Raw genomic sequence first — 20,813 nt, 5'->3', positions numbered from 1 at the left:
AAATTTAAGAATCTGTTAAAATCTTATTTGAATACCCATAAGTTATTTCTCACTCAGGAAAACTATATTAGGTAAAAATATTCCTCAAAATAATATTCTGTAATTGCTAAATAAGATTTACATGTCTACATTAAATGCTTTATAATTTTGCATGTGTCAGAGTATAATTTTACTCTGTATAATTTTGCATTTTAGTTTCTAAATAAAGAATTTTATTATTTTTTAAAATAAATTACCTATACCTTTTTAACTTTGCATCAAAATAGACAGCCTGTATTACTATTTATAGATGTCCTTTCTTTCTAAACTTTTTTATTGTTGACTTTTATAAAAATTCAAACAAGAACATTTGCATTAATTATAATATACTGCCAAAAATTGCATTAATTTCCATTGATGCCCATTAATTTGATAAATGTTTTGTCGTTTGTACCGTTTGCACTGTCAAAACAAGTTAATTATATCTTACTGACATTTTTGACAATTGCTTTAACTGTGGCAAAAAAAAAAGTGTCTTATTTGCTTCGACAAAAATTCAGTCTTGTCTATTGAAAATTTGAACTAAGCAAGAGAAGACTAGCACATGTCAGAAGTCTTGCAAGATCAGCTTAGGATCAATGGTAAACAGTGGTTCCCCAGAACTCTTTAATAGCAGTGCTCATATTTTGTAGTAGAAAATATTACGTACCTGTATAATCTGTTCTTGCATAATGCCCATCTTCAGATTTAGTAGCTGTAGTTGTGTTATCTGTGTTAAAAAATTAACAATAAAGATTAACTGTTTCCTAGATATCCTTCTAACAGTATCTTCACTACAATTAAGGAATTTTCAACTGTATTTCTAAGCAATCTCTATACAAAGCAGATTTACAAGGTCATTTCTGTTTGAGAGTGAATAATAGAAGGATATAGGCTTTCTAAGGTTTAGGGCAAGGAGAAGGTTCACAGTTATAACTGAGATAAGTTGGGTAAAAGAATAACCAATCAAAAACAAAAAAAGATGTTTGTTTCTGAACAAGAAACAAAATAGAACGTTCCAGTACATACTGCTTATAAAAATGTACTTGAAATATTTCTGTTGAGTCAATACCTAAAAGTGGTGTGATTTGCTTTTGATTTCAAGGTTGTCTAATAATCTTTAGATTCTTTGCTAAAAATGATTTTCACTTTCTTTTTTCCCTGTGCAAGGAGTATATCTGCTATCTTCTGAATATTGGCCTCTGGGTTGATGGCACTGTGAAGTGAAGATACAGTCCCATTATATAGAAAAAAATATGGACTGTTGCCAATAGGCCCTCAAACTCCTATAATCACCACAATTGCTGCAGTAAAATTTACTGCCCATTGTAAGTCAGAATTGTCTTTCAAAAATGAAGCTGCTGCCTAATAAGGAGTTATCTCCACTTTTCATTTCTACACAAAGACTAAAGACATTCTTTAAAATGAATTTTGGTGTGAACATTACCTTGACATCGACCCAACGACATGACTTCAATTTTCTCCTGTTTCTGACATGATGCTTCTTTGATTTGACAGGCATTATCATAAGATTTCCCATCAGAAGCACAGAGGGGATTGAAGTTGGTTTGAGAACAGTCAATGTTGCACACACACCTAAAGGAAGAGAGAAATAAAAATGTGTAACATCAATAGAGTTGTTACCACATTATAAATAAAACACAAAGTGGAAGAATTGCTAGGTTGGCAAAATGCCAAGTTGGCAAAATTGAATTTTATCCTTCCAGGGGAAGTTCCTTCACTCTTCTACCTGAGATGAAAAGAAACGTAGGACAAATCAAAAATAATTCAAAAGACTGAGCAATGGATAAAAATAAAAAGGGAAAACTCAGAAAATAATCATCAGTTAATCTCTGCCACTGGAACTTTTAAAACATGTACATAAACTTCCGTGCTGATGCCTGCAGAATTTGAATAAGCTGAAGTAGCCATGAAACTCTGCTTTACAATTTTCTTAAATGAAATCTTACTGTGTTACTTCTTTTCTCAGGATATTTGAATGGGGAAAGCTTGAGGAAAATGAGTCAGAGGACATTTAAGAGAAAGTACACATGGAGATTATTTGGAATACAATCAGGAGTTAAATTTCTTCAGCATATATGAGGATACACATAAGATGTGCTAAACAGGAATCTTCAGTGGTCCTTAACGTTTTGAGGAGATCACCAAACCCTTTGAGAATGAAGTAAAAGGTATGGATCTCTCCTCAGAAATACCTATACTCATATAAACAACTCTGCATAATATTTTAGGGGTTTCATGGGCCCCTTGAAGTCTATCCCACGGAGCCCTTTCCCAGATACATACTACTCTTTCTATTTTCAGTTTTAAATAATTATAAGTTGATTATCGCTCATGATTTTAATATTTTTATTAATAGAAATAAAAATTTGGTGAATTAATGAAAATTAGGTCACCTGAATTAAGAGAATTAGACATTTAAAGCAAGCTTCTTCTGATTTTTCCTATGTCCTTATAATTCTCTGTATTTTACAGTCTACTTTGTCACTCAGAATATCGTGTTTATGTGTGCAGATATGTTAGTGCCTTAGAATATAAACCCATTTAAAATTTTTATTAATATTTATATTACTTTTCTAAATAGATGATATGCTTCTTGAAGTGATGAATCACACATTTTAGTTTTGTATATCTACTTGGAGCTGAGCATAGGGTATAGTGATAACAAAAACAAGCAGCTGACTACGTGCTGGGTTCTAAACATGCATTGCTTTCTTTAATCTTCGAAACAGCCATTTTTCAGTCCAGTGATATTACATAATGTCAGAGAGCTAGTAAGTTGTGGAACAAGGACCCCCGACAGATGTGTTAAAGTAAAATACAACCCCTTTCCTCTTACTGCAGGCTGTGTATGTTTCCCGGAAAAATTTAAACATAGCCATTTATAAGCAGGTTTCTGGGCCTCCGTAAGTCTAGGGGAAAAGCCTAGGATTCTGTATTCTTAAGCAGTCAGCCTGGCACCAGACTCACTTCCTAGGAATCACTGCTTGATCGGTTTGTTGACTGAGTGAGAGAGGGTTTGTCTACACACCCGTGCTTCTCAGAGTGTGGTCTTTAAGCCATCTGTATCAGAATTACCTAGATCTCTGTTAAAAGTGTGGGCAGATACTGTACTAATTCATTTAATATTTTTTTGTAAGAGAATTGCTTTAGGAACACTTGGTTATTTTTAATATTTCACTTATTTAGATACAAATAAGACAGATGGTAACCATGTCTACATGCTTAAGTCACTGAGAGTGGTGTTCCTACCTTGGCCGTGATGGTGCTACATGATGACAGCTACTGGGATCGCGACATTGCTTCCTTGGCTGATTCTTGGCATCTGAAAAATCTGAGATCAGGAGCTCCTGCATGTTCAAAGAGCTTTTGGTCCTTTTCATAAAGGATTTGGAGAAGAGACTTGTAGCTCAGGCTTGTTCTCCTTAACCATTTGTAGTCAATAAAGAGGGGAAGGAACTGACTTTTTTGTATTTTTAAAAAGACAGCTTCATTTATGTTGAAGACAGTTTAGGTTTTGACTGTTGTTGTGTTAGACTCTAGAGACCATCTCCTTGAAAGACACTGAAATAATTATCTGTTAGCAGCAGCAGAACAGAGAGGAAGGTATGTGAGAACCTCTGTCCATCTGGAGTAAACTATGTAAGATATCAAGGGCTTTTCAGGTGTCTCCAAATTGAATACAAAGAAATTCAGGGACGTACACCATATATAATCTCGACAAAAAATGACTGGCAATTCAGAAATCCATGTGGTAATCATAACAAAATGGTGAAATGAGAATAGAGATGGAAAGAGAAAATCTGATTGAATTGAACTGGCCAGATTCAACGTTTCAGTGAAGAATTCACTTAATTAAGCCATAGCGCCAGATTAAACAATTGTTCAGGATATCTTACAAGATCTTCCTTTTCCAGGTGGCTTTTTTTTTTTTTTCAGTTTGACGGATCTGATCTTAGTCCCACAGACTTTTTGATGCCGACATCTTCTTCCCTTTCCTTTTCTAGCATTGCTCATTCAGGGATCTCCTTTTAAGGTTTGTTTCCCCTTTGGAAATTCCTTATTCTTACTGCCTCACATAAAGCCTTTCAGGAAATGCCTAAGATAAAAGTATAGACATTTGGCATTTCTATTCTCATCTCAAAAGGAGGACCTAGATTCTTTCAGGTGAAAGCAAGATGGAGTTTTGCTGGGCTATAAGCTTTAGGAAAGCATGGGTTATAATTATCTTTTTCTCTACTGTATAGTGTTATCATACCTCCTCCTTCCTCCCTCCTCTTTGGGCCTTGCATATATTAAATAAATGCATGAGTATAATAAATTTGCTCATGAATTTCAGCAACAATTGGAAATTGGAAGTCTGTGAAGAATATTTTTCTTTCTTTGAATAAGTGGAAAAAGCTTCATTGATTGCTGAAATGGCTTTAAAATTATGTAGCTTAGGGAAAGGGAAACGTTGGGACTGGCTTACAAAGACCTACCATTTCTACGTTTATGAAAGACCAATGAACTCTGATTATATGATCCTTGCTTACTATATATTTTTTGTACCTAAGTTTATTAGGCTTAATTCATTAGAAAACCATGCAAGATTTCAGGACCATGGTCTCCAACTGTAAGTCTATCTTGATTTTTATCAGTAGTGGCTAAATCATCTTTGTGTTCCCTGTCCCGCCCAATACCTTTCACACACTAAACTTTCAATAACTGTGGTTTCAGTACATACATAAATGAAACGAATGAATACAGAAACATGATTTTATGTTTTTAAAGAAAGGATAAAATTAATATAAATTCTCATCACTCTACTGCCATAGAAATAGACATAGGGTAGCTAAATAATTTTCTTGGCAAATATTAAATGTCCTCACTGAGATCAAATGAATATTCAATTGAATTTGAGGATAATGATAATAATACTAGCTTATTTAATGATAGTGCCTGTCCTAGTGTTATGTGCTTTATATGTTATTACTCCTTTCATCCTTCTGTCTCTATGAGGTAGTTACTTTTACCATCTCCAGCTTACAGATAAGAATATGTAGGCTTGGAGAAGTCACGCAGCTTGTATGCGGAAGAACCTAATTTCGAATATAGGCAGTCTGATGCCAAAGCCTGCACTGTTCTACATACTGTTCAGTACAATGAAAAACAAGAAAGATCCAAATGCCTAATATTAACTAATTAAATGAATGCTTTGGGTGAACAGGGCTTGAAAAAACAAGGCTGTGTCTACTTTTGGAATATTTATCATGATTTTATGAACTTAAATAACACTGACTCAGTCTCTGTCTTCCCAAACAAGGGATCCAGGCTTTTTAGTATCATAGGGTCATGAGGATATATCAGAGAATATTAGTTTTAAAAAATTCTGAGCTAACACTTGGTATTAGAATGAGTAACTGACACATGTTAAATTAATCTGTTTCTTTAAGGCATCAATTGTTCAGAACATTTTATCCTTAATGAAACTCTATATAAAGTTGGCTCCACATAAAAACACACACAAACAGACACACATATACATACAAACACATTCCAGCTGACTCTACTGAAATTACAAAATTGTTATGCTTTAGCACTAAATCCAAGTCTCTGCTTCAAAACTTTTAAAAAAGTTTTGGAAGTTCATATTCATGGGGCAGCAGGGTTTTGTGTCTTTATATCAGTGGATGAATTTGTGTATGTGTGTGTGGAGAGGGGGCTCCCTGGTGGCATTTACTCCACTGTTAATGTGCCTACTCTCTAGTTCATATTTTTACTTTTCTACAACCTTCTCAAGGGCAATGTGTCTTTTTTACCTTTGAATTCCTGGTACCTAGTACAGTGCATCATAGCAAGGCTTTAATAAATGCTTGCTGAATGAATTACTGAAATTGTGGCAGGATGGAGTTGGAAAAATTTAAAGAAAACAGTCATTGTCTAGACATTAACACATAGGAGAGAGAACCAGTGATATATTCAGATAAACTCTCACCTAACCTTGTGTTACTTGGCACATGGAATCTCTAAGGAAGGAGAAGGACCTTGAAGAACTAAGGTTCACCTTCCTCCTTTTATTTGTGTCTGCACAGACAAAGGAAACAGAACCCTCGCTAGCCCTTAGCCTCCTCAATGACATGGAAGTCCAATTACAAAAAGATGTTTTCACCAGCCAGGTTACTACTTACATTCTGTGGTGTTTGGGTGCTGTTTTTAAGAACCAATACAATTTGAATGTGGTCCTGACTTGTCAGTTTAGTACTGTTTCAAACCATTGAAAAGTATAAGGCTCTGATAAAAAGGTGACAATTATCATATAGTGTAATAGTGAGAATGCAGGTCACTCTGTGCTTTCACAGCTTATGTAAACTAATCCAGGGTTTTGCTTTCTACAGAAATGAAAGGCGAACATTTTTAAAAACAGAAACTATCCCTTCTTCCCTGCTTTTGGCAAATAATTGCATTATTATTCATTCTGAGAGGAGTAACTAGTTAATTACAGCATGTCACAAGTATTTTATGTGAGCCAAGGATTTGTAAGGCTGAGAACTGCATGGACGCCTTTAAGGTTTTTTGTGTTTTCTTTTCTTTTCTTCTTTTTTTCAACCTATCTCGGTCCTTTGACACTTTGACACTGCGATTACATAGATCTCTTTTCTTCTAGGCTACAAAGAAAAAGAATCAGCCCTACTTGAAAATAATAATTTCAGGGGTCTCTATGTGAAAATACTCCCCTCTGAAAATCCTTCACAGAAAATTAACATTGACTGAAAACCTTAGCTCTCCGAATTGTAAGAAAGAAGAGAAATATCCAATAAGTTTAAAAGACCACTTGGTGGAGTGAAGAATCTAAATTATAGGAAGTAAAACTCACATACATTTATAATTATTTCATGAATATTTTGGGGGATTTGACATTAATTTAATTCCCTGCCTCTCTTGAAATGCCTCTTCCAAGAATGTTCTGAAATGAGTTAAATAAGCCTTTCCCGTGTATTTAAGAATGTCTTGTCATCCACCAGAGTGTGAGGAGGCAGACGCTGCCAGGTAGCAAATTACTTATTCATGTGTCTGGTTTGTGGCTGCCCTCTAATTTCACTAGATTTTGTTTCATCTATCAAACATGCCTGTCACTTATTCCTCTCCCAAGGTTCTTGATCTGATGTCCATTCAGAATTTTGACCATACAACATTCCTAATCAGTTTTAAAGCACTCAGTTGCATGGCAGTGACGGTGGTTTCGGGGTTGTTTTGGACCTTGACTGGTTTGTTTTCCTGGAGCTTGTCTGTCTCTAAGGTTACGATGCAGACCCCTTCTGGCCTGGCCAGTAAATGAGGTCAGAGCTGCTGTCAGTGTTCTCCGTCAGAACTGTAATGGGTGAGCTGCATTATAGTAGTAACAGTAAAAACAGTGTGTACCTTTCACTCAAGACTCCTGTGATACTTTAAATCCATTTACTCATTAATTTTCATGTCACTCCTTTTGATGGAATTTGATTATAAGTATTTTACCTGTAAAGAAGCTACAATTCAGGAACGACTGAGTTGTGGGGAAAAAATAAGGTAAGAGATGTGAAAATTCATTGAAAAGTTAAACTCTCTATACAAAGGGTGGAAGAGTGTTGACTGAGAGGTAAGGTGAGGAAGTCTACCATATTGTTACTCAGGTGGCATATGTAAGCTTGGGCCAATAGTTTTTTTTTTTTTTAATTTGAGAACGGCAATCCTTTTTGTTTCGAAACCTAGGAGGAAGGAGCAATGCCCTTCTCCAGACATGTAACCTAGGATTACAGTGAAGGGGACCAGGCTTCTCTTGTACATGGAAAAAGTTCAGTTGCTATTAATATCTATCTTTTTATAAGGATTAAAGCATAGAAATTGGCTTATTAGATGGAAAGGTTTGAGAAAATGTCTAGAACTACAGATAGCCAGTCAATGGGTGTGTGAACGAAGGGAAACTAAGCTGAGGAACCCTTCCCCTAGGTGATGTCAGAACTTTCAAAACCAGAATCACATATTTAACAGGAGGAACGATTCCAGGCAAAGAGACTGACGGCCATGTATTAAAATAATGTCTAAAATAATAAAGGTAGATGGGAATGAGTTTAGAGTTTGGAGTTTTGTATCAAATAGACCTGTGTTTAACAGAGGCTTGATCACTTACTAGTTGTATGGCATTGGACTAGTTATTTAACTTCTCCAAACCTATGAAAATCGTTTATAAATGTACATAAACTGCTTAACACTATTTCTAGAAGTTGTAATTACCTAATAAATATTGGTCGTCATTAACTTTTGGCTTAGTGGTTTCCAATCCTGGACGCAGAACAAAACCTCTTGTGGGATATTTTGACCTTGGGTGCCAACCCAAAGATTCTCACTTAGGAGGTCTGGTATGAGGTCAAGGTAACTGCAGTTGTCAAAAATGCTACAAAATGTGATTCTGATGTGCAGCTGTGATGAGTTGTAATCATAGTAAATACTCTTTCCTACCCTCTAAGACTAAGAGATTTTCCAAATTTAGTGTGTGTAAGATTCGCCATGAGAAATTCTGATGCAATACATCTGGGATGGGACTCAGAAATCAACATTTTAAACAAGTTCCTTAGCTCTTTCTAAGGCAGATAGCTTTCACAGCCTACTGACAAATCTCAGCCACACCCTTTTTCTCTTTCTCTTTTATTCCATTCTAAGGAGTTTAATATTCTTGTTTAATGTACATGCTTCAGTGACACATATTCCTCTACATGCTTCAGGTGATATGTGTGTGGTTTCAGGTGACAGGAACAGGTGATTAAATGCACTGATTGAAAAACATCAATAGTGGAGAAGTCAGAAGGACTGATTCATCAAGTAAAACCAAGATGGAGTGGTGAGAAAGGAGATGAAAGTCTGGAGGGGCCCCCAGTGCCAGGCACTTAGCTCCAACTTACACATGACTCCCAGGTTTAATGCCCACAAGGTAGGGAGGAAACCATGGAAGCTGAACTATCTCAAAAGATGGGTAGGATTTAACAGAATTGCGATGGAAGAAACGACATGGGGAAGTGTGTGGAGGCAGGCAGGGCACCGGGTGCTGGGGAACAGGAACAAATCAGTCTGATTGAAATGAACTCTTCCCAATAAAAGTGGCCGAGTCCAGCACTCTATAGACAGATTATAAAGGGCCTCAATTCCAGTCCAAAGAGTGGCCTTTATCTTCTAGTCAGTGGGGAGTCCAGAAAGCTTTCTGAGCACAGGGTGATGAGAAAGTCAACGTGATGAAAGGCGTGCTTTAGGAAGATTAGGTGGCAGTGGAGTGTGGGCAGGGCGACTAGTCACCAGGCTGTCACCGTCAGCTAGAGGGACTAGCAAAGGAAAGCTCAAGAGTGAGGCAGTCACTCGAAGGAAGAATCAATAGGGCTTAGTGGCTTGATACTTAAGGCACATTGTAGCAAAGCACTAAGGTAAAAAATGTCACCCCTATGCATTTCCTGCTCTACCCTTTCCTCCTTTTTTTTTTCCTGACCTGTGTTCTGTTCCAAATCGGAAACGTAAGAGAAGAGAATCCAGGCTCAGGGTGGCAGCTGCATGTGGGATTCAGGAAGGCAGTTTTTCCTCTCCTGGTAGGGAGAATTTTCTTTCGTTGCTACTGGGACAGAGGCAAACAGGGTTCTATCATGATGTAGATATCATGTAAGCACCCTTAATTGTGGTGTAGAGAATTATTCCTTGGATTTTTCACATACACCTGGCCTGATTCCAGGACTGATTGATGAGGACTGTGGCAGCAGCTACGATTAGTGCCCACTGCTTTGGAGAGCAAACAAGGCTCCCTCCGAGGCCTCGAGCGCTCCCACGCCCCTCTTCAGTATACAGGATGCAGTTGAAGCAGGATTGAGCTCGTGATCCATTTTCATATATCACAGTTGCATTTTTCTCAGGATTATTTTTTCCTTTTTGAAGCAGCTGCATTTACATCTTAAAATAATCTGAGTAAACAATTCTTCTTACTCATACACATTTTAAAAAGTATCTTGAAGCAAAAATCCCTCATTAGCATCATGTGTATGCTCTCGCTCATTAGGCTGGAAAACATATTCAATAACCAAGGGTGACTCTCTGATTACTAAGAAGCACGGTTGCTCTGACTAGATGGGTCTTAGTACACAACAGAGTCAGAAAGCATGAAAACCCCAGGATAAAAAGTTGGAAGGAAAAATAATATAATGAAAAAATCTCATTTGAATAACGTGATAGACTGAATTCCCACTCACTCCTTTCTGTCACAGTGCATGTTGAGTGTTTTAGCACCTTCCTTTAGGACCAGCTGTGGGATTCCCACACCCACTTCAGCCAGTGGGGTGGCTTCATGTTTATATTTTACAAACTGGTCCTCTGGTATGCTTTCATTTGCCAAAGGACTTTCAGGAGTAAATATGCATGAACATCATTACAGTCTAGATTTTCCAGAAAGCTGCAATTTCATATCATGCCCTTGGATTTTATCCATGAGATATAAGAAACAGTAGATGAAAAATAACTCTGCATTGTGGTAAAATTGCTAGTTTGAAAACACTGTCCATTACATTGTTCAGGTGGTTTTCATTTGTCTGTTTAATTTTTATTTCGTTTCCTATAAGGACACTCATGATAATTCTTTTCAAAGAAAAAAGGTAGTGTTACTTGATGATACGGCATATCTCCTTTTATTAGGTAATGTCACCTTAAGACCTGATGTGTTTTCCTTTACTCCTTGGCTCTCAGGGAGCTAAGAGCAGTAAGTGAGAAAGTGTGTGTGTGTGTGTGTGTGTGTGTATAAATGATGGGTGATAAATGGGAACAATAAAATATCTATCCAACAAGTTTCAGTCAGTTTTATTGATCTTATGATATAAAGGTAGGAAAATAAGGTGATCTTTGTATCCTTGCAGCGTTTCCTCATGAAATTAATTCTCGGTGCTTTTGTAACATGTTTTTTTTCCAGACTGATGTCCACAAAAGTTTATGCTGTTATAATTGAGTATAAAAATAAAGTGTTGATTAAGTTATGCTGGCATGAACTAAATACATTCATAATTAAAACTTGTATCAAATAATCTCCCTTTATGATTACACCATCCTTTATCTTTCACTTATTAATTTTAGTGTCAATTTAATTTAAATTTGTTTTTAAAATAATATTTAATACATATTATAACATGCTATCATAAATTTCATTATTTGAATAATTAAATAATGAAAAATATGATTAAATGAAATGAAATAATGAAAAATATGATTAAAATATTCATAAGGATGTTATATACCAATCCTGGAAAGAGAAGGTAGGAAATATGATTAAGGAAGGAAGATGCCTTTAACTTTATCCATAATGTTATGTCTCTTAAGAAAAGATCAAAAATAAATATGGTAAAATGTTTGTTAAAACTAGGTGGTGGATGCACATGTGTTATATTTTTGATAGTTTCAAAATATAATTAAAGATAAAAATATTAGATTTGACATTTTGCTTAAATGTCAAGCTTAGTAAATATTTTTTGCATCGATTTAGATCTAGATAATCTATTTCTAAATTGTTTAAACCACATTTGAAAAAAATAATATGAGCATGGAGAAATTCCAGTAGACTAAAATGTGTCTTTGTAAATAACAACTGTTTATGTCTATATAAAAATGACTTTCAAGTAGAGTTTGTTATATGAAGGGAATCATCTCCGTCCTTCTCTCTCTCCTCATCTTACTTGTTCAGCCACTGAAATGTTAAACTTGCAAACACATGGTGGCATTTTAGTTTACAGGCCAAGCCAGCGTTCTTCATTGACTTCCTGCAGTGTTGCCAGTGAGTTTTGATGCTCTGAAACAGGGCTGTATGGCAGTGTTGGCAGCCAGAAATAGTCGTGAGCTATTCCGAAACCCTTGGGATGAAGGACTTTAAGTAGAAGTGTTTGAACATTTTGCCTTGAAATAAGAATGCTTTAGAGTTTCTCGAACATATTAAGCTTTAAAAGGTAAAAAGTTACAGAATGTGTGAATACCTCCCTGCTGCGAACTCCCGGTAAGGTCCTCTTGTTAAAGGTGTTTGGAGGTCTGCAACTATTACTGCCACACTGTTTTTGTGTTTTTGTTTGTCTTTTATTCCTAGGCACATGCATTTTCATTTATCACGGATCTCACTGAATTCAGTCTAACCCCGTACGTGTAGTTGAGCATCTACTTGGTGCCAGGTACTGGGCTAAATATCACAGACACCAAGATGGCTCATGTGATCCCAGCTGGCAACAGAGATCACAGTGAAATGAGAAAAAAAAGTATCCACAAAACTGTCCTCAAAGTTGGCATAAACAATGTGTTTTGAGAGCACTGAGGAGAAACAATGACTTCTACCTGGAGGATCTTGAAAGGTTTCAGGGAGAATATGATGCTTGAACTAGAACTTTAAGGAGGAGTAGAATTTTAACAGGTGGTTTCCATGGTGACTTGTAGCAAGAGAACTTCTAAATCCTAAATATCATTTCTTATTCTCTTCCCTCTGTTGACTCTCTTCTCTGTGTGCATGATAAAACATCTTTCTTTTTCCCTAAAACTCATGTCTCCTGTTTCATGTTAGAAATGACAACATATGCCTCCTGTTTGGAACCCAGAGCCCTAGAGGCTTCTGCAAATCAGGTCAGGTCATTGAAGGAAACTTGCACCAGGAGTCAGGACTCTGGTTTGGGCATTCTTGCTCTCTAGCTGCTGGGTATCTGGCTGCAGGTTACTGGAGAACAAGCTGACCAAATAAGATGATGTCTAGGGTGGTCAGTTCTAAAATTCTGATACTTTATTTCCTTACATTCATATTAACTATTACTTCTGTTTATCTAGCACACATCCTCATTTTCCTACCATCTTCCCCGTTTTTGTAGCTTCTTCTCTGTTAAAGCCTCTACTCAATGAACTTGGCATTCTCCCCTGCCCTCCCTGGCCCCTAGCTCAGTGATTTGCACATAATAGACATTCCACATATAACTGTTGAATGAAAGAATGGATGAATGAGGATTTCTGTCTGATTTTTCAATGTTTCCTAAATGTCCTAATCGGTGAGTTACTCAGTGATTCCTAACTCTCCAGGGCTCCAACCATGCTCTGTGTCATCTGAGAGTGCTTCCTTCCTGGGGCTGCTGCTTCCTCTACTAGGTTGCTGGCTGTTTCATCATCTGTAGCCTTACTCACTTGCTCTCCATCCTGTCCTGTGTCACCTGTCCCCACAGTTTAGTGGAAAGAACATGGACCTTTGGATATTGTTATTAGGGTCTTAGCCGGTTAGCTGTACCTAATAAATGCTTGTTGAATGAACAACAGACCTGAGTTAAAATCTTTTTAAAAAAAATTATTTTATTGAAGTATAGTTGAAGTATAGTTGTGTTAATTTCTGTTGTATAGCAAATGATTCAGTTATACATATATATACATTCTTTTTCATATTCTTTTCCATTATGGTTTATCATAGGATATTGAATATAGTTCCTTGTGCTATACAGTAGGACCTTGTTGTTTATCCATTCTCTATATAATAGTTTGTATCTGCTAATCCCAAACTCCCAATCCATCCCTTCCTTCCCCTGCTTGGCAACCACAAGTCTGTTCTCTGTCTGTGAGTCTGTTTCTGTTTTGTAGATAAGTTCATTTGTGTCATAGTTTAGATTCTATATACAAGTGATATCATATGGTATTTGTCTTTCTCTTTCTGACTTACTTCACTTAGTATGATAATCTTTAGGTTCATCCATGTTGCTGCAAGTGGCATTATTTCATTCTTTTTTTATGGCTAATATTCCATTGTACATATGTACCACATCTTCTTTATCCATTCTTCTGTCAATGGACATTTAAGTTGCTTCCATGTCTTGGCTGTTTTAAACAGTGCTGCAATGAACGTTGGAGTGCATGTATCTTTTTGAATTATAGTTTTCTCCGGATATATGCCCAGGAGTGGGATTGCAGGATCATATGCCATTGAGTTAAAAATCTTAATTTTGCAAGTTAGTTGACTGATTCATAAAATGTGGGAGATAACTCTTAGCTCATAATAATACCTACCTCTAAAGGTTGTCTGAGGGTATGAGTGGAGAACAAATGAAAATAACTTCATATGATATTTGGTGCATAGCAGGTTCTGTTGCTTCCCATGCTCATGAAGAGTTCATTCTTCATCTTGTATTAAATTGGTCTAGAGTCCATTCCAGGTTGGCCATCACTATATTACCTTTCCACCTACACCTGATTAATCAACTGCAAATAAGCTTTGATCAGTTGGATAAAAAGACTATTTGCCATGCATATTTATCTAAAATCTATAAATTGAGTTTTTTTCTGCCCTGTTTGGAAGTACAAGACTAACGTTTCTTTCTTTTTCTTTCTTCCTTTTTTTTTTTTTTTTTGCTTAAAAAAGAAACTGTTAACAGATAACATCTCCAGTATATTCTATTTTAAAGATGAGATATTTGGCATTGTCCTATAGATTTTAATAATTTTTAACTTTATATAATTTTCAAAATACAGAAACCATTAGCTTATTTATCTGATTTTCCAGAAATATTACACATTCTTGGAAATTCTAAGAATATCATCGTACTGAGTAATGCTGAAAATAAGTGCATTCACTCCTACTCCTATTTTTTCTAGTCCTTGTTATCTCTGTCCTTCACATCTTCCTTACTTTTCTCTATATTTTTATTGCTTTCTCTCTCTTCAGATATTTAAGCCAAGTATACAATCTAAGTACAGTGGACAAAAAAATATTACCTGCCATTTCAATAAACAAAGAATGTTGCCTGCCACTCCGATAAACAACTAATGTTGCCCACCATCAAGCTATCAGCCATGGCAGCCGCCCCTACTGGTGCTCCCTGAGTGGAATTCAGGGCGGAGAAAAATAACATACTGGCCCTAGATAGTTAAGACATATATCAAAAGAATAATCTCAATGAGACCAGACTCTTGCATCTTCCCATACATAAAAAGGCACTAAAATCATTAACTGGAGATGTCTGGGTTTGTTTTTTTTTTTTGTGATTAGCCATCATCTTTTGATGTTCAACATGTGTTTGTTTGTTTGTTTGTTTTTTCAGCAAAAGCTCCTATGTTTCCTGGCTCCTCCCTTACCTCTTTGGAACAGTTCCTCAGAGCTATCTGAGAGGCTTCTTCTGGGCTACAGTCCTCGGTAAGGCCACCGAATAACATAATTCTCAACTTTCAGGTTGTGTATTTTTTTTCAGTCAACAGTACTTAGGAAAAAAATCCCCTGCCATTCATGGAGCTTACCATCTAGCAGAGAAGCTTGCTATTTAGAACATGGGAAGGTTCAAAATTCTTGATAAAAATGTAGAAAAGCATGTTTTTAATATATTGTCTATAAGATGTATTTATATGCAGAGACAATATACATGAAATGAGAAATGAATCTACTTGTACTCTCAAACATAATAGAAACAAACTCAATTTATAGATTTTAGATAAACGTACGTGTAGCAACATGCATAAAGCCACATTGAATTCTTTTGCTCTCATTTATTTTTTCATGCTAGAGTTACTCGCTAACGGTGCTATTCTTTTTATTCTAGTTAAGATATATCCGCATTTCTGTTCTTAAGCATGGCCGTGCAAAATGGTCCTGCTCTTGGCTTCATCTCAGAAGGCTTTTGAAGCTGCATAATCAAGTGTGGACTTTTCTTTCACTAATAGTATGTGGCCACTACAGGAATACATTATGTTTTGTAAAAAAAACTATTTTGAACTTTTCTAAGAGGAAAAATCAACAAGCTATTGACTATAACAAATACTGGGGCTATCATTAAGTTATTATCTGAAACTTGGCAATATTTTTAACTTTATGGTGACTATATATTACATACAGTCTATGTTAGGGATTTAATTTATCCTTACCCATTCTACCCATCCATTTCATAAGTTGCCAGTCTTCTATCTTAAGCAACCTAAATTATAATTTCTTTGAATTCAAAACAATATTTCTTATTATCACATATTATCTTTTATTTTTTTCAAAATAAGTACATTTATGTTCCACACTATGAATGAGCATATAAAAAACATAAATTCTATTTAAATAAATCAGCCTATAGTTGATTACAATTTAAAGTCATTGGATGATAACTTCTGTTTATGCCACTGAATAGCATGTAGTCTATATCTTTCTAGCTCACGAATGATCTACCGAGATTTGACAGCTGTCAGGCAGGCAGACTTGGGGCTTGCTGAGATCATTATCAGACTCATATCAAGGCACCAAAGAGACTAATACCAACAAACCATACAAGATGCTTTCATTACTCATCCAGATGTTGTATCAGTCAGGGGCCCCTGAACATGAATTGGAGTTTAAGCTCTGTTTTCCCTGATAACATGCCAGCCCTAAATAAGTGAACTGGTCTGTTCTTAAATTTGGGGTTTTTCTAATCTGAAAAATACTTTTTAAATGTAAAGTTCTAATCAAAAGTAACAATATAATTAAAAATATATTTATATCTGGAAAGAACTGGGGTGACTTTAGCTTTGTATTCATACTCATATAGATCAAAGAGTAACTTGGATCATAAGAGATTTAAAATATTGTACTGAGAAAAATTATCAGTATATAAATTGGAATGACAAAGTATAGAAAAATTAGTAAAAGTACATACAAATTAAAAAGTCTCTCCTCTGACATAGGAAAGAAATAGAGGCTAATCCAGAGTTAGGACACTAAGATGCTAGGAATTAAAAAAACAGCTAAAGATTAGTGTGCATCTACTCCAAATCACCAGGGAAATGAACGAGCCTCTGAACTGCTCTCTGTGTTTCTACCCTGCCTCCCTAGAGTCAGTTTACAGAATAGCCAGGGTGATGCTTTAAAAACGGTAAGCTGGGACAAAGTGAGCTTATGTGGGAAGCAGTCGCATAGCACAGGGAGATCAGCTCGGTGGTGCTCTGTGACCACCTAGAGGGGTGGGATAGGGAGGGTGGGAGGGAGACGCAAGAGGGAGGGGATATGGGGATATATGTATATGTATAGCTGATTCACTTTGTTATACAGCAGAAACTAACACACCATTGTAAAGCAATTATACTCCAATAAAGACGTTAAATAAATAAATAAATAAATAAAAACGTAAACGAGATCAAATCATTTCCTTGCTCAAAACCCAGCAAAGTCTTCCCATGGACTGTAGGATAAATTCGATGGTTCCTACCATGGTTTATGAGGCCCTACATGATCTGGCCCTTGGCTACCTATTCAATTTCATTTCCTATCAGTCTTCTCCGCCCTTTCCATGCTCCAACCACACTGGACTTTTTACTGTTCTGAGGACACACCAAATATGCTTGTGGCACCAGGATTTTTCACTTACTGTTCCCTCTGTCTGGAGTGCTCTTAAATCAGATATTTGCATGACTCAAATATGACCTTTTCAGAGAAGCCTTCCCTGACTACCCTATCAAAATCAGCGCTTCTATTTCTGAATCCTGACATTATATCACATACTTGATTTTTTTAAATTGTCTGTTTTCTCCACTTCAATATATGCTACATGTAGAAAGCGACTTAGTCTGCTCTGTTCATTGTTATATTCTTCAGGCCTAGAACAATATCTGGCACCTAATAAACACTAAATAAATATTTGTTGAATAAATGAGTAAATAAATGAATAAATTTCTGACTTAAAAATATGTTTATATTTTAGTAGTTTAGACAAAGTTTTTTTTAATCTCTTTTTTATTAGTTATCTATTTTATACGTATTAGTGTATACATGTAAATCCCAATCTCTCAATTCATCCCACCACCATCCCCTGTGACAAAGTTTTGATTTGAATTATATAGTTGATGGAGTCATATTATTTTGCTTCAATTTTCAAGAAAAGCATTTCTTCATTCTTATGTAAAATTAATATTTATTAATTTTTGTTAAATGCTTAGCTCGTAGTGGGTGTGCAATAAATACTTGCTGAATAAATGGAGTGCTTACCATGTACAAGTTATTAGACATTTTGGTATTTAATTACTGAAAAGAAAATGGACTAAATCTCCCTGTTACGTGGACGAGGTTATTTTAAACATGATGATGAATTTCGTGTCCTAAGGATCAGTGTTCAATAATCAGTATGAATGGTAAAAGTCCCCACAGTTCGACAGTCCCTGGTTACATGCAGTGCATACAATCTGCCTTTTCATTATCTATGTACATTTGGGGCACTGAAATCCATATTATGCCACTTCTATCTTCCTTTTTTTTTTTCCATTGAGATGCTCAAAATGATTTAGACTTCCTATCTGTCAGAATCTTCTTATTCTGAACAAAAACTCAATCAGTCTTGTTTCTTTTAATGATTATTTAATTTGTACCAACCTTTGATATTACTATCCTTTATATCACCTATCCTTCAAAATATGAGTCAGTGTTTACTGCAGAGGTAGGAAATGATTGAAGGTTACTGTCTGCTGTAAGCCTTTGCCAATCAAGCAGTTTCTTCATCTTTAGGCAATTCATTATGTGTCTAATTTAAGTAATTTGATCATTTGATCATTCTGATCTAACTTCCAATTATACTTGTATCAACAGATCTATTTCATTTCAAAGATGCAGCAGCAGCTACTGAAAACTGAATAAATGGGCCTGTACTGGTTGAAAGTGCTGTCTGTAGATTCAGATATTTAGATAGAACAAGGAGAAAATGTATATCAATTTATGGTTTATATGCAGCTATTACTAAATCACGAATTGGAATCAGAAGACATGTTAAATATTGCGTATACATTTTGAAGTGAAAGGTTTTGCCTTTTCCCAGGCATTGTTTTTATTTTGACTATGGTTTCTGGAGACTACTAGTCAGAGGGTATGCTCTGCAGTATGTGTGGGTAATAAGGAAAGCGAATGCAAAGCAGACAGTACCTCCCTTTGCTTAGCAAGATTTCTTAGGCAGCAATGCTCTTTTGCTTTCCTAATACACATGCTGTGCCTGGGCAGACAGCATGCTGTTAGGGTGGTGGTTAGTTAATATTAGGGATTGGACTATATGTCGCTCTATAAAGTTTTATCTACAAAAATAATTTATAAAAATTACCTCTAAAATTTATAGCTGTGACTTGTCGTTAGAATATTTTTGTTGACAGAGGGACATTAAAATGGTCGCATGGCATTCTCGAGGCTGTCATTGATGCTTTCTTTGCCAGGCTGGTAAGGACTAAAACAGTTACAGGGTTTTAGATGCTAATTCTGAACTTGTTCCACTTGGCTACATATTCTGCAATATGTGTGCCCCTTTGAAAGAATTTACGATTAAAGACCAAAGCTGTAGCTAAATCGCACAATTTGTAGTCTATTTTTTAAAGGCTAAAAAATGATCATCCTTTGGTAATGTTTTTAAATAGCAGGAAACACAAGCCTGTTAAATATAATACACTTTGAAGGAATCTTGTTCAAACAATCAACACTAAATAAAAGAACTACTATATCTTTAAAAGAATAATGTATATGCAGAAAACAATGGTGTTCACTTAAGTAGCTCAAGCCTTTTGAACAATAAGTGTGACATTTAGAAGATGTCTCCTTTCTATGAGAAGGTACACACCATTTTACTTGGTATCATATACAGGAAAGTGGAGCCAGAGCTGTCAGCTTGAGAGACTCGGGTCCATCCTCTTTTCCTTGAAGCATAATGCCAGTGTCACAAAACGTTGGTGTTGTCTCACTATACCATAACACAGTGCCATAGTTCAAGCAATCACTATGTCAGCCTAACCTAACTGCAGTGTATGCTTGCAGTCAGAGATAATAAAAAGTTTCACAGGACATGACACTGAAAATGAATGTTCGCTATATATAAGGACTGTACAGAAATGAGCCAATATATCTATACCAGACCTTAAGTCACACAGGAAAATACTCACTTTTGACTTATAAATTCTAAAGACTACTTTAAATGGAGAACGATGATGCTACCAATTTTTGGAGGGGTGGCCACATCATAAGAAAGAACTTGTGCATGGACCAAACATGACAGAATCCCATGAATTGAGATATGATTAAATTAACTCTGTTAGAAAAAAATTATTAGAAATATACAAAGGTATCAGGCTACAAGGAACTGAACGGGATGACTCTCATTTCAATTCAACATAGTCTAATTACCTAGTGAATACACACCTAACTTTGTTTATTAACAATTCATAATTAGATTATATTGGTCAAGGTTCATTTACTCTTGGAATCACTTTGAACACTACAGTTTGACCATGGTAACCCCAAATTCTCAGGAAACTATCTGCATGTGGCACTCAATCAAATAACTAATATTTGATTTTAATCCCATGCCTCATCAACTGAGACATGAACTGTGAAACACTGATACTCCTAGCCTGAGACCCTGCTCTCAATCAGTGAAATATACCTAGGACCCTGTGAGTCCATCCCAGAGCCTTTCATACTTTCCCCTATGTTCTTTTACAAGCTAGTTATTAGAAGTTCAGTGAAATTGGGACATTCCTCTATTTCAGCCAGTGAATGAGGTTCAGCGTCCAAAAGGTGCTTTCCTCAACTGGAGGGAGAAAAAAAAGAAACTAAGTTATATTTTCTTTAGCATTTCTAAATATTACATCTTCCAAATAAGTAACAATAAAGCAGCATGGCAAAAAGCTCTGAAGAAATTACAAAAGGCAGAATTTTGGTGTACTCGTTCGTTCAGTCATTTATTCAGTAGATTCGTGCTGAACATCTGACATGTGGAAGCACTGGTTTTGGGGATACAAAGGTGAACGGGACGCTACCTAGAGTG

General features: G+C 35.9%; 1 protein-coding gene and 1 long non-coding RNA gene across 3 annotated transcripts in view; one reads left to right on the top strand and one right to left on the bottom strand.

Moving 5' to 3' along the window:
- TMEFF2 (transmembrane protein with EGF like and two follistatin like domains 2) overlaps positions 1 to 20,813 on the bottom strand; it is a 246,466-nt gene that overhangs the window by 49,970 nt on the left and 175,683 nt on the right. Inside the window, exons 6-7 of the mRNA XM_068543848.1 lie at positions 1,466 to 1,614; positions 689 to 748 (exon numbers count right to left, since the gene is read on the bottom strand). Of these exons, the coding sequence (XP_068399949.1) occupies positions 689 to 748; positions 1,466 to 1,614 (209 nt within the window). The remainder of the gene's footprint in view (positions 1 to 688; positions 749 to 1,465; positions 1,615 to 20,813) is intronic.
- The window catches only part of LOC137764812 (uncharacterized), a 129,296-nt gene that overhangs the window by 102,262 nt on the left and 6,221 nt on the right, over positions 1 to 20,813 (top strand). Inside the window, exons 1-2 of one of the 2 annotated variants that reach the window (XR_011074066.1) lie at positions 2,104 to 2,210; positions 15,114 to 15,205. This is a non-coding gene — a long non-coding RNA (uncharacterized lncRNA). Of the gene's footprint in view, positions 1 to 2,103; positions 2,211 to 15,113; positions 15,206 to 20,813 lie in introns of those variants that run through there. The other variant, XR_011074067.1, reaches the window with a different exon arrangement.

Source organism: Eschrichtius robustus, chromosome 5 (genome assembly GCF_028021215.1).
Source record: "Eschrichtius robustus isolate mEscRob2 chromosome 5, mEscRob2.pri, whole genome shotgun sequence".
NCBI lineage: Eukaryota > Metazoa > Chordata > Mammalia > Artiodactyla > Eschrichtiidae > Eschrichtius > Eschrichtius robustus.
Note: the sequence above shows the minus strand (reverse complement) of the source record. Positions and strands in the feature narration are given on the sequence as shown.